We start from the raw sequence: 14762 nt of genomic DNA, 5'->3' as shown, positions 1-14762 counted from the left end.
GAATGGTTCCAACCTTTCCCTTTAGAAAACCTCCATCAGTGTAGCAGCTTTGTTTTGTTGAGTGTTTGTGTATGTGTGTTAAGCACTGTTTTAATTTCTGACACTATGAAATGCTCCAAGTTCATCATGGATTTTCTTCTCTAATCTTAGCCATTTTTTGAAGGATCCTGATTCATTTTGATGGAAAATGGTATTAGACACTAAGAGCTAGATTATAGATGAGTTCATTAGTACCGGGTGACATTGCTTTTAGACCATCTCAGCTCACATAGTAAATAATATATATGTGTATTTACTAACTTGTGTAAATATACATATCTATACAAATATTTCAAAATGTAGCCATCTACATCTATATCAAAATAAATGACTTTACATTGATGTCTTCAACTCATTTATTACCACATGGATCCTGGTAACCTCCTCTTGGTTATCTGTAAATTCCCACACCAAAAATGAGAAATCTGAATCCCAACATCTGCCAACTACTTACTTAATTGTTCAGTTCCAGTATACAAATAGAGCAGCATGAGAATTGTCAACGCATACCTTTGCGGAAAACAACTTTATTAACTCAAGTCCAGTGCCTCTGTGTAATTTCTTTTCCATTTAGTCTTAGAAACTCCACTCAACTTTGGAAAGTTACTTAGGCCAGCATGTTTTCCTCCCACTCTCTTCACTGAGATTGTTTCACACATTTATAATATGGTTAGATTATCTTGTTTCAGCCTGAATTCTTTTCCTGAAGCCATCTTTTCAGCTCCTACCTACTCAATGATTTTTTCTTTTAATTTGTATACATTAAGGTTCACTCATAATAAGCCTTTATATAAAGTTCTGTGGGTTTTGGTAAACACATGGTGTCATGCATCTACTATTGCAGTATTATACACAATAGTGTCACTGATCAAAATGTCTCCTTTGCTTCACCTGTTTATCCTTCTTGTCTTTTCAAAACACTGGAAACCACTCATCTTTTACTATATCAAAAGTTTTGCCTATTGCAGAATGTCATATAATTTAAATCATTCAGTATGTAGCCTTTTCAGACAAGATGCTCTCACTTAGCATTTTGAATTGAAATTTCCTTTTGTCTTGGTGTGAGTTGGTAGCTCATTTCGTTTAATTACTGAGTAATGTTCAATTACAGGAATCTATCACAATCTGTTTATCTATTCATCTATTTAAAATCTAGGTTTTTTTTCCACAAATTTTTGGAGATTAAGAATAAAGGTTCTATAAACATTAATATGTAGGTTTTCCTGTGGATATTATTTTTCAATCAAGTGTATATGTAAGTGTGATTCCTATGTTTTATGGTTTACTAGAAAGCTTAACTGGGGCTTAAGTTGTTCCAACTTTGGTCACTGTGATTGATTCATCCTATATCCCTTTAAAATACCCACATCAATATAATATCTTTGTTTTGTTGAGTGTATGGGTGTGTAGAATCTTCCAAAGAGTTTTCCAAAGTGGCAGTACCATTTTGAATTCTCATCAGCAGCAAAAGAGTTACTGTCACTCCATAACCATGACAGAATTTGAGATTCTCCATTTTTGGATTTTCACCATTCAAATATAATAGGTATGTCATAGCATCCTGTTTTAATTTGCAATTCACTAACTGCAAATCATTTGGAACATTTTTATGCTTATTTGTCATATGTATATCTTCTTTGATAAGGTATCTTTGCAGAACTTTTGTTGATATTTTTGTATTCTTATTATAGAGTTTTCAGTGTTCTTTGTATATTTTAGATAAAAGTCCTTATCAGATATATGTTACAAATATTTTCTTCCAGTCTACCTTATCTTTCCATTCTCTTAACACTGTTTTACACAAAAAATAGGTTTTCAATTTTAATAGAATCCGTGTTATCAATTTTTTTTTAATGAATCATACTTTTAGTGTTGGATCTAAAATTCATTGTCAGACCCAAGATACTTTTGGCATTTGGAGTTTTTTCTAAAACTCACTGCCAAACCCAAGATCACTTAGATATGCTTCAGCATTTTCTTCAAGAAATTTTGTAATATTTGTATCTGCATCATAAAGCAAAGGATCGGATTTGTTTCCTGTGAAGACAAAGTCCTTTTGTCCTCTGGAAAAGCCTTCTACACAGTTGGAAAATAAATAAAATTTGTAATTTTAGATTTATAACTAGGATCTATTTTGTGTTACTTCAAGTGAAAAGTAAAAGCTCTCTGTATATATTTATTTTCTTTTCTCTTTTTTTTTCTTTGCATATTGATGCCCAGTGTTTTCAGCACCATTTGTTGAGAAGATTATTCTTTCTGCATTGAATTGCCTTTGTCCCTTTGTCAAATGAGAGTTGACAATATTTGTGTGGGTCTAATTCTGGACTCTATTCTATTCAATGACCCTATCATCTGTTCTTTCAGCAATACCATGCTATCATGATTACTGTAACTATATAGTAAGTTTGGAAATTAATTTTCTCTGTTTTTATTCATAACACTTGGTAACATTTGCCATTAAATTTATTGATTGTTTTTCTTCTGCCACCATCTCTATTGAATAAGAGTCTCTGTTTAACTCACTGCTATCCTCATATGAAGAGAAGAAGTCATTGCATATGGCATGATTTGTATCAACTTTGGAGAATGAATATTACAGCTTATGTGTATTTATTTTCCTTTTTTTTTTTTTTTTTGACAGAGTCTTGCCCTGTCACCAGGCTAGAGGGCAGTGGCACGATCACGACTCACTGCAACCTCTGCTTCCTGGGTTCAGGTGATTCCCTTGCCTCAGCCTCCCGAGTAGCTGGAACCACAGGTGCGCACCACCACACCCAGCTAATATTTGTATTTTTAGTAGAGACAGGGTTTCACCATGTTGGCCAGGATGGTCTCGATCTCCTGGCCTCATGATCCCCTCTTTGGCCTCCCAAAGTGCTGGGATTACAGGCGTGAACCACCGCGCCTGGCCTCATGTATATTTTTATTTTTATTTTTATTTTATTTTTTTTTTCAGCTTTAACCTTTCTCGAAAAGATATTTTATTTTTACTTCAAAATGCATCCTCAGCATATATTCTTTTTCTTTTTTCTTTTCTTTTTTTTTTATTTATTTTTTATTTTTTATTATACTTTAAGTTCTAGGGTACATGTGCATAACGTGCAGGTTACATATGTATACATGTGCCATGTTGGTGTGCTGCACCCATCAACTCGTCAGCACCCATCAATTCATCATTTATATCAGGTATAACTCCCCAATGCAATCCCTCCCCCCTCCCCCCTCCCCATGATAGGCCCCAGTGTGTGATGTTCCCCTTCCCGAGTCCAAGTGAGCTCATTGTTCAGTTCCCACCTATGAGTGAGAACATGCGGTGTTTGGTTTTCTCTTCTTGTGATAATTTGCTAAGAATGATGGTTTCCAGCTGCATCCATGTCTCTACAAAGGATGCAAACTCATCCTTTTTTATGGCTGCATAGTATTCCATGGTGTATATGTGCCACATTTTCTTAATCCAGTCTGTCACTGATGGACATTTGGGTTGATTCCAAGTCTTTGCTATTGTGAATAGTGCCGCAATAAATATACGTGTGCATGTGTCTTTGTAGTAGCATAATTTATAATCCTTTGGGTATATACCCAGTAGTGGGATGGCTGGGTCATATGGTACATCTAGTATATTTTTAAAAGACGTAGATACATATCTTATTTTGTTCCCATTTTTAATAACTTTTTAATATATTATTGATATTGCCTCATTCATCATAAAATCTTCTGTAATCTTAAGGGAAGGCACTCAGATGGTAGGATGTGGTGAAACTGAATACTTCTGTCTTTTACATCAGCTTAATTACTACTTCCCTTGTAAAGCTTTATTTTCCTCCAATCTTCTATGGGTTCACAGACCCCAGTCTGTTGTGTATAGAAACCCTGTTGGTCATTGGTTGTTTCTTATTGCTTAAAGGCAAGTGTTAACACATGGACTTGTGCTTATATGCTGGGTGTGGAATGCCCTTGGCTTTATTACAGTCCAGTTTCATGCTCCATATTACATCTTTTGGTATACCAACTTTAAAACCTTTTCTACAGTTTCTAGTATTTAAAAACATTAACCGACCGGGCACAGTGGCTCAATCCTGTAATCCCAGCACTTTGGTAAGTTGAGGAGGGCGGATCACGAGGTCAAGAGATCGAGACCATCCTGGCTAACATGGTGAAACCCCGTCTCTACTAAAAATACAAAAATTAGCTGGGTGTGGTGGCAGGTGCCTGTAGCCCCAGCTACTCGGAGTCTGAGGCAGGAGGATCACTTGAACCCAGGAGGCAGAGGTTGTGGTGAGCTGAGATCACACCACCCCACTCCAGCCTGGTGACAGAGCGGATTCCATCTCAAAAAAAACCACACACACACACAAATATTTGTTTATGATAATAACAAATTCCACTTGCTCCACCACTAATACCTTGTTAGCCAAAAATCTCAAACATGTCAGGACCGTAGACAGCTTTCTCCTAACTGTTGTTTTTCCATCTCTGACACTGATCAGAATGATTTGCTCATAAGGTATATGTCCAAGTTAAAAGATATCCAATATTATATCACTCTCCATTTTCTGCTTTTTTCTTTGTGTTGTTTTATTCTAAGGCTGTATTAATTCAATAGATATGATAGTATCTTGGCCATCTCCAAGACAGACATCTTTGCAATGGAAGACCATATACAATTTTTTAGTTCCCTGATTTCTCATGCAAGGGGTCAATCCAATAATGTCAGAAAAATTGCTTACCTCTGTCCTTTAAATTGAAAGTGGACTTGTTTATATATATATAAATATATATGTGTGTGTGTATATATATATATGTGTAGACACACACACCCATGTTTATACACACACATGTATCTCAGAAAGTAATTGATCCTTATTTATTAAGCTAGCTCCAACATCACTGTAGACAACAGTCAATTTTCTCATATTCTGGCAATGGATTCTTTTTGAATCTTTATATTCTATCATTTCATATATTCCATACATATCATTATATTTAATAATATATGATGTTACTATTTTTATTTTGATAGACTATTAGCAAAAGCTCATTCAAGAGCTTCTTTTCTGATACTAGAATTTTTGCCTTAGGGAAGGCACAAAGCTGAATTTTTAAAGCTGGACATTTGATGGTGATAGTCATCTAGGATTGCTTATATGAAGGGGCAGGTCATATTTCATTTGTCTAATTCTGTTTTCTTTAAACTGATTTTACACCATTAATTTGGACAAAGGTAGTATACCAAATTACATGCCAGTACTTGGGCACAGAGTTCTTAAAAATCAGTAAATGGTTTTAAAAAGCATATCTATATCTATATCTATAGAGATATCTATATCAATTTTGTTATCTATACATATAGGTATAGATAGCTATATAGATCTATATATAGATATCTATAGGTATAAATATAGATATTCATATGGATATATAGACTATAGATATAGATATTAAGCTTAACAAACTAATGATTAAATATGTATGCATTTATACATGTGCACATATATGGTTATATAATAAATGTAACCACTGTTAATTAATAAGAAAAAATAAATTTAAGCATATATCCCTCAAAGTTATTTGATTTTAGATGATACCTCATTTTAGTGTTACTTATATTTATACACTGTGTTCTTTATATATGTGTTATTTGCTTACTTAAGCTGTCAAGACTTGTCTCCCCAAATAGTATGAGAGACAAAACAGAATATTGGAAAACTCACAGGAATCTAGGAAGCAAACAACATATGTATGACATTTTCCAAAACCACAAAATTATTGGGTGATGACAAATAATTTGTTTCATCCATCCAAACGTCAGAAATATAATTTGAAAAAATATTTAAATTACATGACCGTATCACACAGTTTTGTTTTGTTTTGCATTTTCAAGATCAATAGATTAATGTATGCTAAAGTTCATTATTGATCAAAATAGTATTATAATATTAAAATTAATCACAAACACTTGTGTTATTTGTACATTTCATCTGAGAAACTTTGTCTGAAGAACAAGATTAGAAAAATTAAAATACCTTATCTGAGTTCAAACTTCTACAACTATATATGTATAGCTATAGAGAGGAGAAAGCATATAATTTAATTTTAGATGTGTATTTTATATGCTGAAAATCCTATTTAATTACAGTAATGCACCTTTTTTGACATACAAATATTTAATAGACATTTTTCTCAGATATAATTGGAATATAATTAAGAGAGTAAAGGAATAATAAGGAAACTATTTTCAGTTTTTAAAGTTAACAAGATTCGAGTGAGTTCCCTGATTACAAAATTAAAGTTGAACCACATTTAAAACATTGTACTTTATAGTACATCTGATGGTATTTATTTATCAACAAAAATGTGATTAAAATGCAAAGCATTTAATGCTGACAAATAATTAGGCATAGAAAACTTAGTAATCAGCTTTTTCCTATTGAATAATAATATGAAGAATTTTTAATAAATCCCACAAGATAAAAAGCTTGCTATCTTTAAAATAAAAATACAACAGAAAATCCTTTTGAGTGCGCACTTATGTCCAAAAGCAGAGGAATGTACAGGTGTTACATTGGCCCCAAGAGAGTTGTACTGATGTTCCCTAAATAAGAAATAAATTTAGAAAGAATTATGAGAAAAACAAAGAGGATATACCATCAAAGGACTATAAAGTTGAAGCAAACATTTTGTAATTTATACCAATCATGTTGTGAAGTTTATACAGAATCTCATGCTATGCAAATTTTTATGAGAATTACTCTACCTTGCTGCAGATTTTTTCCCATTTGTTAGGGGGAAAAAAAACCTGAATGTTTTCTAAAGGCCTATTTTCTCCCAGTTCAACTCTTTCTATTTCTCTATCAGTTTGTTTATGCACTGGAATGTTAAGTCAATGTCATACATGATCCCAGGCTCAAATTAGTAATTATTTACATTAGGCATTAATAAATTAACCAATTAATTTTGCAAATACATATTAAGTGCAGTCTACATGTCAATAACTTTTATGCAGGACTCAATAATTAGCAAACTATTTACCACTATATGTGTTACATTTAGACTAGTTGAAAAAGTCAATCAGCATATAATCTATTAAATGAAAGAGATAATAAAAGCTGTGGTAAATCATGTGAAGGAAATGAATGGATGATATAATAGAAAGCAATAGAGACTAAAACGGGGTAAACTATTTTTCAAAAGGTTATTCAGAGACTTCCTCCAAAACAGAATATAATATAAAAACTGAAGGAATGAAGAGATGGCTATGGATGAGCAAGATAAGATAGATCCAGGTCAGAGCGTGAGCAAAGGCAAGAAGTCCATGAATTGGACAAGTGCTTAAAGCACATGGGAGGTCTTCAGGTGGGCACACATGGAGCAGTATCACTTTGTTCTAGTCAGTCCTTGCTGCTATATCAACATACCACAGACTAAGTGGCTTAAACAACAATTTTTTATTTCTCACAATTCTGAAAACTGGAAAATCCAAGATCAAAGCACCAGCAAGTCTGCTGTCTGATGAGAGCACTCTTTCTGATTTACAGACAACCATTTTCTCATTGTATCTTCACATAGCCAAGAGAGAGAGAGAAAAAAAAAAAAAAGCTCAGGTACCTTCATGTCCTTCTAAGGGGACTAATTTCATCATTAGAGGCTCCACTCTCATGATCTAATCTAACCCTAGTATCTCCTAAAGGTCCCACCTCCTAACACTATCAGTTTGGGGGTTAAGATTTTAGCATATGAATTTTCGTGGGCCACAAATATTTAGTCTACAATATTCCACCCTAGTTCCTCCCAAGTCGTGTCCTTTTCACATATAAAACACATTCATTTCATCCCAATAGCCCCCAAAGTCTATACTTATTCCAGTATCGACTCTATAGTCTAAAGTCCAAAATCTCATCTACTATCATGTAAATAAGATATGGATGAGACACAGGTATTATTTATCCAGAGTAAAATTTTTCTCTGCATATGAACTAATGATTACAAGCAAGCAATGTACTCTCAAAATACAGTAATGTGATAAGCAATGATAAGATAAATATACTTATTCTAAAAGGGAGGAATAGGAAAGAAGGAAAGGATGACAGGTGCAAAGAAAATTTAAAACACAACAAGGCAAACTCCATGAGATCCTAAGCCTTGAGAATAATTCTCTTTGGCTTAGTGTTCTGCAGTCCAAGTCCACTGGGGTAGTAGTCTCACTTTCTGAACCTCCTGGCATAGCAGTCCCATCCCCATGGTTCTGGGTGATCACCCCCACCCTGAAACCCTATGAAAAAACCATCTGGCATGTTGAAAGTGAGGCAGTGGTCCCACCTTTGAAACCAACAACACATACCTGAATTATCTTTGGAGTCATTCTTCTCTTGTCTTGAATAATAGTTCTTTTTTTTTTTTTTTTTTTTTTTTTGCTGAATAACTGTATGGAGCTGGCCTATACAATCCAAGAAATCCATCAACCTTCTTTCATTCCTTCCCATATCCTTCTTCTTCAGTTCAAACTGGCAGCTTTCTTCCTGGGGTGTCATACTAAATCTATGGTTCACATCCCTACTAACACCTTTATCAAAAGACACTTAGCCACACCTTTAGTATTCTCTCTCAAACATTTTCTCATTTTTGTAATATGAAGAGCCTGAAAATTTTTCAAATCTTTAAACTTTGCTTCATTCTTGCTAAACAATTCCATTTTAAGTAATTTTTGTGTCTCACATTTTACATAAGCATTCAAGGGAAGCCAAGATGCTCCTTCAACAGTTTTCTTAGAAATCTCTAGCTATGTATTGTATTTCACTGCTCCCAAATTTTACATTCTGTAAAACACTAGAACATAAATACAATTTAGCCAAGTACTTTTCTACTTTATAACAAGGATACCCTTTTCTCAAGTTTCCAATAACATGTTCCCCATTTCCATCTGGAAGTTCACTAGAATGGCATTTACTGTCCATATTTCTATCAACATTCTGTTCCATGTTACCACATTATTTAGATATTCTTTTTTTTTTTTTTTTGAGTCGGAATTTCACCTTTGCTGCCCAGGCTGGAGTGCAATGGCATGATCTCGGCTCACTGCGACTTCTTCCTCCTGAGTTCAAGCGATTCTCCTGCCTTAGCCTCCGGAGTAGCTGGGATTACAGGCCTGCGCCACTACGCCAGGCTAATTTTGTATTTTTAGTAAAGACAGGGTTTCTCCATGTTGATCAGGCTGGTCTTGAACTCTTGACCTCAGATGACCCACCTGCCTCGGCTTTCTAATGTGCTAGGGTTACAGGCTTCAGCCACCACGCCTGGCCATTATTTAGGTATTCTTCAAGAAGATTAAGCATTTCTCAATTGTTCTCTTTTCTTTCTGTAACCTCACCAGAACCATCCTCAATGATCTACTCACAGTAATGCAGACTTTTTCTAGCATGCACCTTAAAACTCCCTCAGCCTTTACCCACTATTATCCAGTTCCAAAGCCACTTCCACATTTTTAGATATTTGTTATAGTAGCAAACCACTTCTGGTACTAATCTTAGTTTGTGCTGCTATAACAAATTATGGTTTATTAGGTGGCTTATCAACAGCCGAAATTCCTTTCTCACAGTGCTGAAGCCTGGGAAGTCTAACATCAAGCAAGACATGGCAGATTTAGTGTCTAGTGAGGGTCAATTTGCTGGTTCCTAGATGGCCATTGTTCTGCTGTGTCTTCACATGGTCAAAAGGCAAAAGAACCCTCTCATGTCTTTTACAAGGGCACCATCTCATTCATAAGAGCTCTACCTCTATGACATAATCAACTCCCAATGGCTCCATTCCTATTATTATCACCTTGAGCAGGATCTCTCAACCCCCAGTCTGCAGACCTGTACTGGTCCATGGTCTGTTAGGGACCAGGCTACACAGCAGGAGGTGAGCAGCAGGCAGGAGAGTATTACCATTTGAGCTCTGCCTCTTGTGAGATTAGCAGCAGCATTCGATTCCCATTAGAGTGCAAACCTTATGGTGAGCTGCGCATGCGAGGGATCTAGGTTGCGTGCTGCTTATGTGAATCCAATGCCTGATGATACATACATACATTTGTACATATGCGTTTATATATTTATCTATATATGTATCTATATGTATATGTAATATATATATATATGTGCGTACGTATTCAAGTTATAGTATAAAATCATTAGAACCACTTTGCTCCCTATTTTTAATTATGCCCAAATAGTGTTAGTGATAGAAGTATAAAAATTGCTTCTTTATTTTGACCAAGAATAAGAAAAGAATGGATTATTTTTCCAATAGATCTGCTTTTCTCCTGATATAAATGACACTCAAGAAATCACTCAGTCATCCACCTAGTTCATAAATAATCTAGAAGTTATATTTATTTTTTCTTCACCCCCCATAACCAATATATAAGATGATATTATCTATGTTTTCGAATATCTATATATGTGAATTAGATCCACATATTAGGTCTGATTTCCCAGAAACAAACCCTGAGACAAGGATTTGTGTGTAATTCATTGGTTGAAAATTTTGTTCTAGGTAAGGAATTGCAGGATTAATTGGAGTAATAGGACATGGATGGAAAAGAAGCCAAACAAAGGCATCAAAATCCCAGCTTCATTACGATTCTGTAGGAAAGCTCTAGAATGTAAATAGTATGTTGGGTTTCATACTTCGGCACCTGTTACATACTGGCAATAGCATATTATAGATGTTTGTAAACTTGGAGGCACATTACACATCCTGTGCATGTGGGCAAAGTGGTTCCAGTAGCCAAGGGAACTTGTTCAAAGACAGTTGCAGGTGCAGACCATTATAAGCAAAGGCATAGAAAAATTGTAGTGTATGTAGTGTGGGTGTGTGGCCACATTAAAGGATGAAAGGGAATCCGAGCAGCGTTTCAGTGTCTACTTCAAACCACTTCTCTATATGCCTTCATCATCTTTTACTGGACTAGAGTAATAGACCCTAACAGATCTCTCCCTTAACCAAATCCCTTTCCTGCCCTCTAACCTATTTTCTAGTCTGTGCCAGATTGATCTTTTCTAAACATATCATGTTAAAATCTTCCAACTGCTTTCAATCGCACCGAAAATGAATGATAATTTCTTACTGTAGTTTATAAACTCCTATGGGATCCTAGCATCTGCCTAAGTCTATTGCCCCAGCTAATAAAACTACATTGTTCCGCTCAAAGGCCTATGTTCTACACAAAATGGGCATCATAGTTAGAATTGGCCCCAGGAAATAAAGAATACCCTTTGATTTATCTGGCAAGGCTTATAAGCAAGGTCAATGATCAAAACAAATTCTACCAGTGGGAAGAAACCAGGGTAAACAGTGTGGTCAACGAAGGAATTCGTTGTATCAAAATAAGATAACAGTTATCCTTGAGACTCTCTGACTGTTCATTTTCCACCACAGCATCATTGAGCTACAAAACAGGGGGTGTATTCTGGGCCAGTGACCACTAGGTGTTACTCTTCCATTACACATTTTTCTAAGCATTATTTAACATTGTAAATTTCTGATATCTAATTCAGGGTTTTATATTGGCTGTGGTCAAATTTACCAATTATTCCATAGTTTACAGGATTACAAATAGCCACATAAAGGCTGATGATAATAACCATAACCTGAGATTTTGGCATTGAAAAATGGTGTAATTTTGGATTATTGTAATTCTGGAGCTTAACCATATGTATGTATTAAGAGCAGTATATATTTGTAACCATATGTTTGTATTAAGAGCTAAGAGTGACCAATTTTTAAAATAATAGGTATGGAAATTAAGGTACATAGATGTGTTGGACAGAATCTGTAGCTCTGGACCATAGCAAGAATCTGTAATACCACCTGTCACTTACCATTCTCCTTTCTGCTGAGTTGGACCCATATCTCTATGCCTATAGTAGGGGCAACCATGCTTGATGATGACAATGATAATGATGATGCTTGTGATGATCATGATGATAATGCTAATATGCTGAGTTGTGTGCTAGCACTGTGCTAACTCTTCTACAGGCATTGTCTTATATTAAAAATGGTGTTTAAGACTGTTATCTGAAACCTGGTTCTAATACTTATTACCTGTATGACTTTTGTCATGTTACTTAAATTCATCATGCCTCAGATTTGCTATCTTCAAAATAAAATAAGTCATTGTAATGTACAAGACTATTACTTTGTATTGATAAAAGTTTAAAATACAATTAACAACACCACCTTGTGGATCAGGTACCAATTAAGACCAAGTGATATAGGTCGGTATTTGAAAATATCACAGATAGTAAGGCAAAAATCCAAGCTAGATCCTTATATTTGACCTTTATATCTTATTATTCCCATTACTGAATTCATAGATGCTTGGTCCAACACTGGGTTTTTGGCTTAAATCAGCTAAATGGGAGCCCATTCCCAGGATTTTTAAAACTCCAATTAGAAAAGACTATCAGTTGCTTTCTGAAATTGAAGATTTCAAATCTGAGTTCAGGAGATATTATCAGTCACACAATTTATTCAGGTTGAGGAGGTTTAGTCAGGGTGAGAGATAAAATGGGGGGGGGGGTAGGGAGAGACGGAGAAGAGCAAAATAATATAATACTCAAGCTCCTAATTCTAATTTTCATAATAAGGAAATGCCCAAGTGCTTCTTTGCTCCTTTTGTTATTTTCTTTTCCACACTTAATTTGATTTGATAACCCAATGACATTTTGGCCTACTAGTTTGAGATTGGTTTCCATTGCTTAATAGATCATAGCCATTATCATCTCACATCTTCTAAATTAAATATCATACAAATTAAAACCAATTTGATGATAAATAAAACTAATTCTGAAATATCAAATGAACTATGACTTTCATACAAGAATAATCAACTTATTATATTAACAGGGAGATATTATTTCAAAATTCTGGATCAGATTATTCTATACATAACATGCGTTATCTAATTTTGCAATACCAACTTTGCATGCTAATTTTTTTCTTATTATTTTGGAAAATAAATTTGTTCTTAATTACCATGTAAAATGTTTTTATTTAGAGCATGTACTCCTCAGTCTCAAATAAATTTGAGTGTCCTACTAGATTAATTGTTGGAAAAATAGTTATTGATTGGAAAAGATCATCACGGTGCTAAGTATTGCAAGACACAATCCTAAGTATATTAGGTACCATATAATTTGCCTTGAGGCAACATTTCAACCTGATGGAGGAGAAGGATTATAAAGAGGAAGATAGGGGGCAGAGTAGAAAAATCGTTTACTAAAAATGATGGATTATGAGAAGTTCTCTTTAAAATATGTAATTTCATATATGTATGTATATGCTAATAAATATTCTACTTTTAGTCTTAAGGACTATGGAACATTTGCTGTGACAATTTTAATACTGTAGAGCTTATTTTTCAAAATATTTAGTGTTTTAAATTACAAAAATATTCATACATATCTGATTGTTTTATAGTAATCTTAAATTAGCTGCTAAATTCCTGCTTAGTCTATTTGAGCTATGTATGTCTTTCCACTTAGCTATGTGATAAATGAGTTTTTCATGATAGTTCACTGACGTAGAAATATAATGTACATATAGTACATAATAAAATTTAAATAATGTCTGGAATAAGCTTTTCAGTATACACGTTCTGGGAAAGTGAAACTCAAGCTAATACAGCCATTTTTTTCTCCTTACTCTCTAGGAAAAACAAACAATACATTGAATTTGACAACCTGCTGAAGTTTCAGATAATGAGGACTTACCATTGTATACCATTACTCATCTGGACCTATATGTTCCATACAGTTGATACCATCCTATTACAAGAAAAACCTAACAGTTATTTATCAAGCAAAAAGATAGTGGGTCTGACAAAAGATGATGGCAAAATGCTACGTCGCACCAAGCGTGGCTGGATGTGGAATCAGTTCTTCTTATTGGAAGAGTACACAGGTACTGACACACAATATGTAGGCAAGGTAAGAATTTTTGTATGAGAAATCTAAAAGCTGAAAGTGACAGCTATTTATTTTTTTACAGCAACTTTTCACATCACTAGTGATTATTAAAAATATTTAAATAATTATGTTCAGAAGGTGTGATATTGCAAATTATTTTAGTGGGGAAGAACAAGGAGCCATATTTGGATTCTAAATGTAAATCAATATCAATAATAAGCATAAACTACGAAGTCATATGTGGATGGATGTGATTCATTATTAATCAGCTAGATATTATTTAATCATATGTGTATTATCTAAACAAAATTCTCCTTGAAATCTGTTGATAAATAGTTTATCATAATTAGGAATAGTATACTGTGCATGAGAAATAAAGTACTTCCAGATGTTTCTATTTCTTAATATCAGCTAGGGTGAGTTTCCTGCTTGTAATCTAGACAAAAGTGTTTAAGGCAGAAGGATAAAGGCAAGATTAAAAAAAAAAGAGAAAGAAGACACTATCTTTAAGAAGATATGTTTCTGTGTTAGCAGAAACAAATTTGCTCATTAGCAATCAGAAGCATACAATAATAGAGAATATGTAACTCCTTTCTTGTGTTCAATTTGGAGGAAGCAGATTCATTGCCTATCTTTCATTGGTGTTTAGAGACTTCTTTTTCTTTAGCTCATTATCCCTCTCTAATTTTCTTTCTTTAGTGGCATGACCTTTCTGACATCCATAATTTTCTATATATCTATCATCCTTTTCCTTACCAATCACATTCATACTATTAT

At 34.2% G+C, this 14762-nt stretch overlaps 1 protein-coding gene across 2 annotated transcripts in view; it reads left to right on the top strand.

Annotated features, from left to right (window-relative positions):
* Positions 1-14762, top strand: part of CDH9 (cadherin 9) — a 161421-nt gene that overhangs the window by 36358 nt on the left and 110301 nt on the right. Inside the window, exon 2 of one of the 2 annotated variants that reach the window (XM_023218219.2) lies at positions 13730-14006. In XM_023218219.2, the coding sequence (XP_023073987.1) occupies positions 13779-14006 (228 nt within the window). In that variant the 5' untranslated portion in view covers positions 13730-13778. Of the gene's footprint in view, positions 1-13729; positions 14007-14762 lie in introns of those variants that run through there. The other variant, XM_023218221.1, reaches the window with a different exon arrangement.

This window comes from Piliocolobus tephrosceles, chromosome 4 (assembly GCF_002776525.5).
Source record: "Piliocolobus tephrosceles isolate RC106 chromosome 4, ASM277652v3, whole genome shotgun sequence".
Taxonomy (NCBI): Eukaryota; Metazoa; Chordata; class Mammalia; order Primates; family Cercopithecidae; genus Piliocolobus; species Piliocolobus tephrosceles.
The sequence above is the reverse complement of the archived record's forward strand: the minus strand, read 5'-3'. Positions and strand labels throughout refer to the sequence as shown.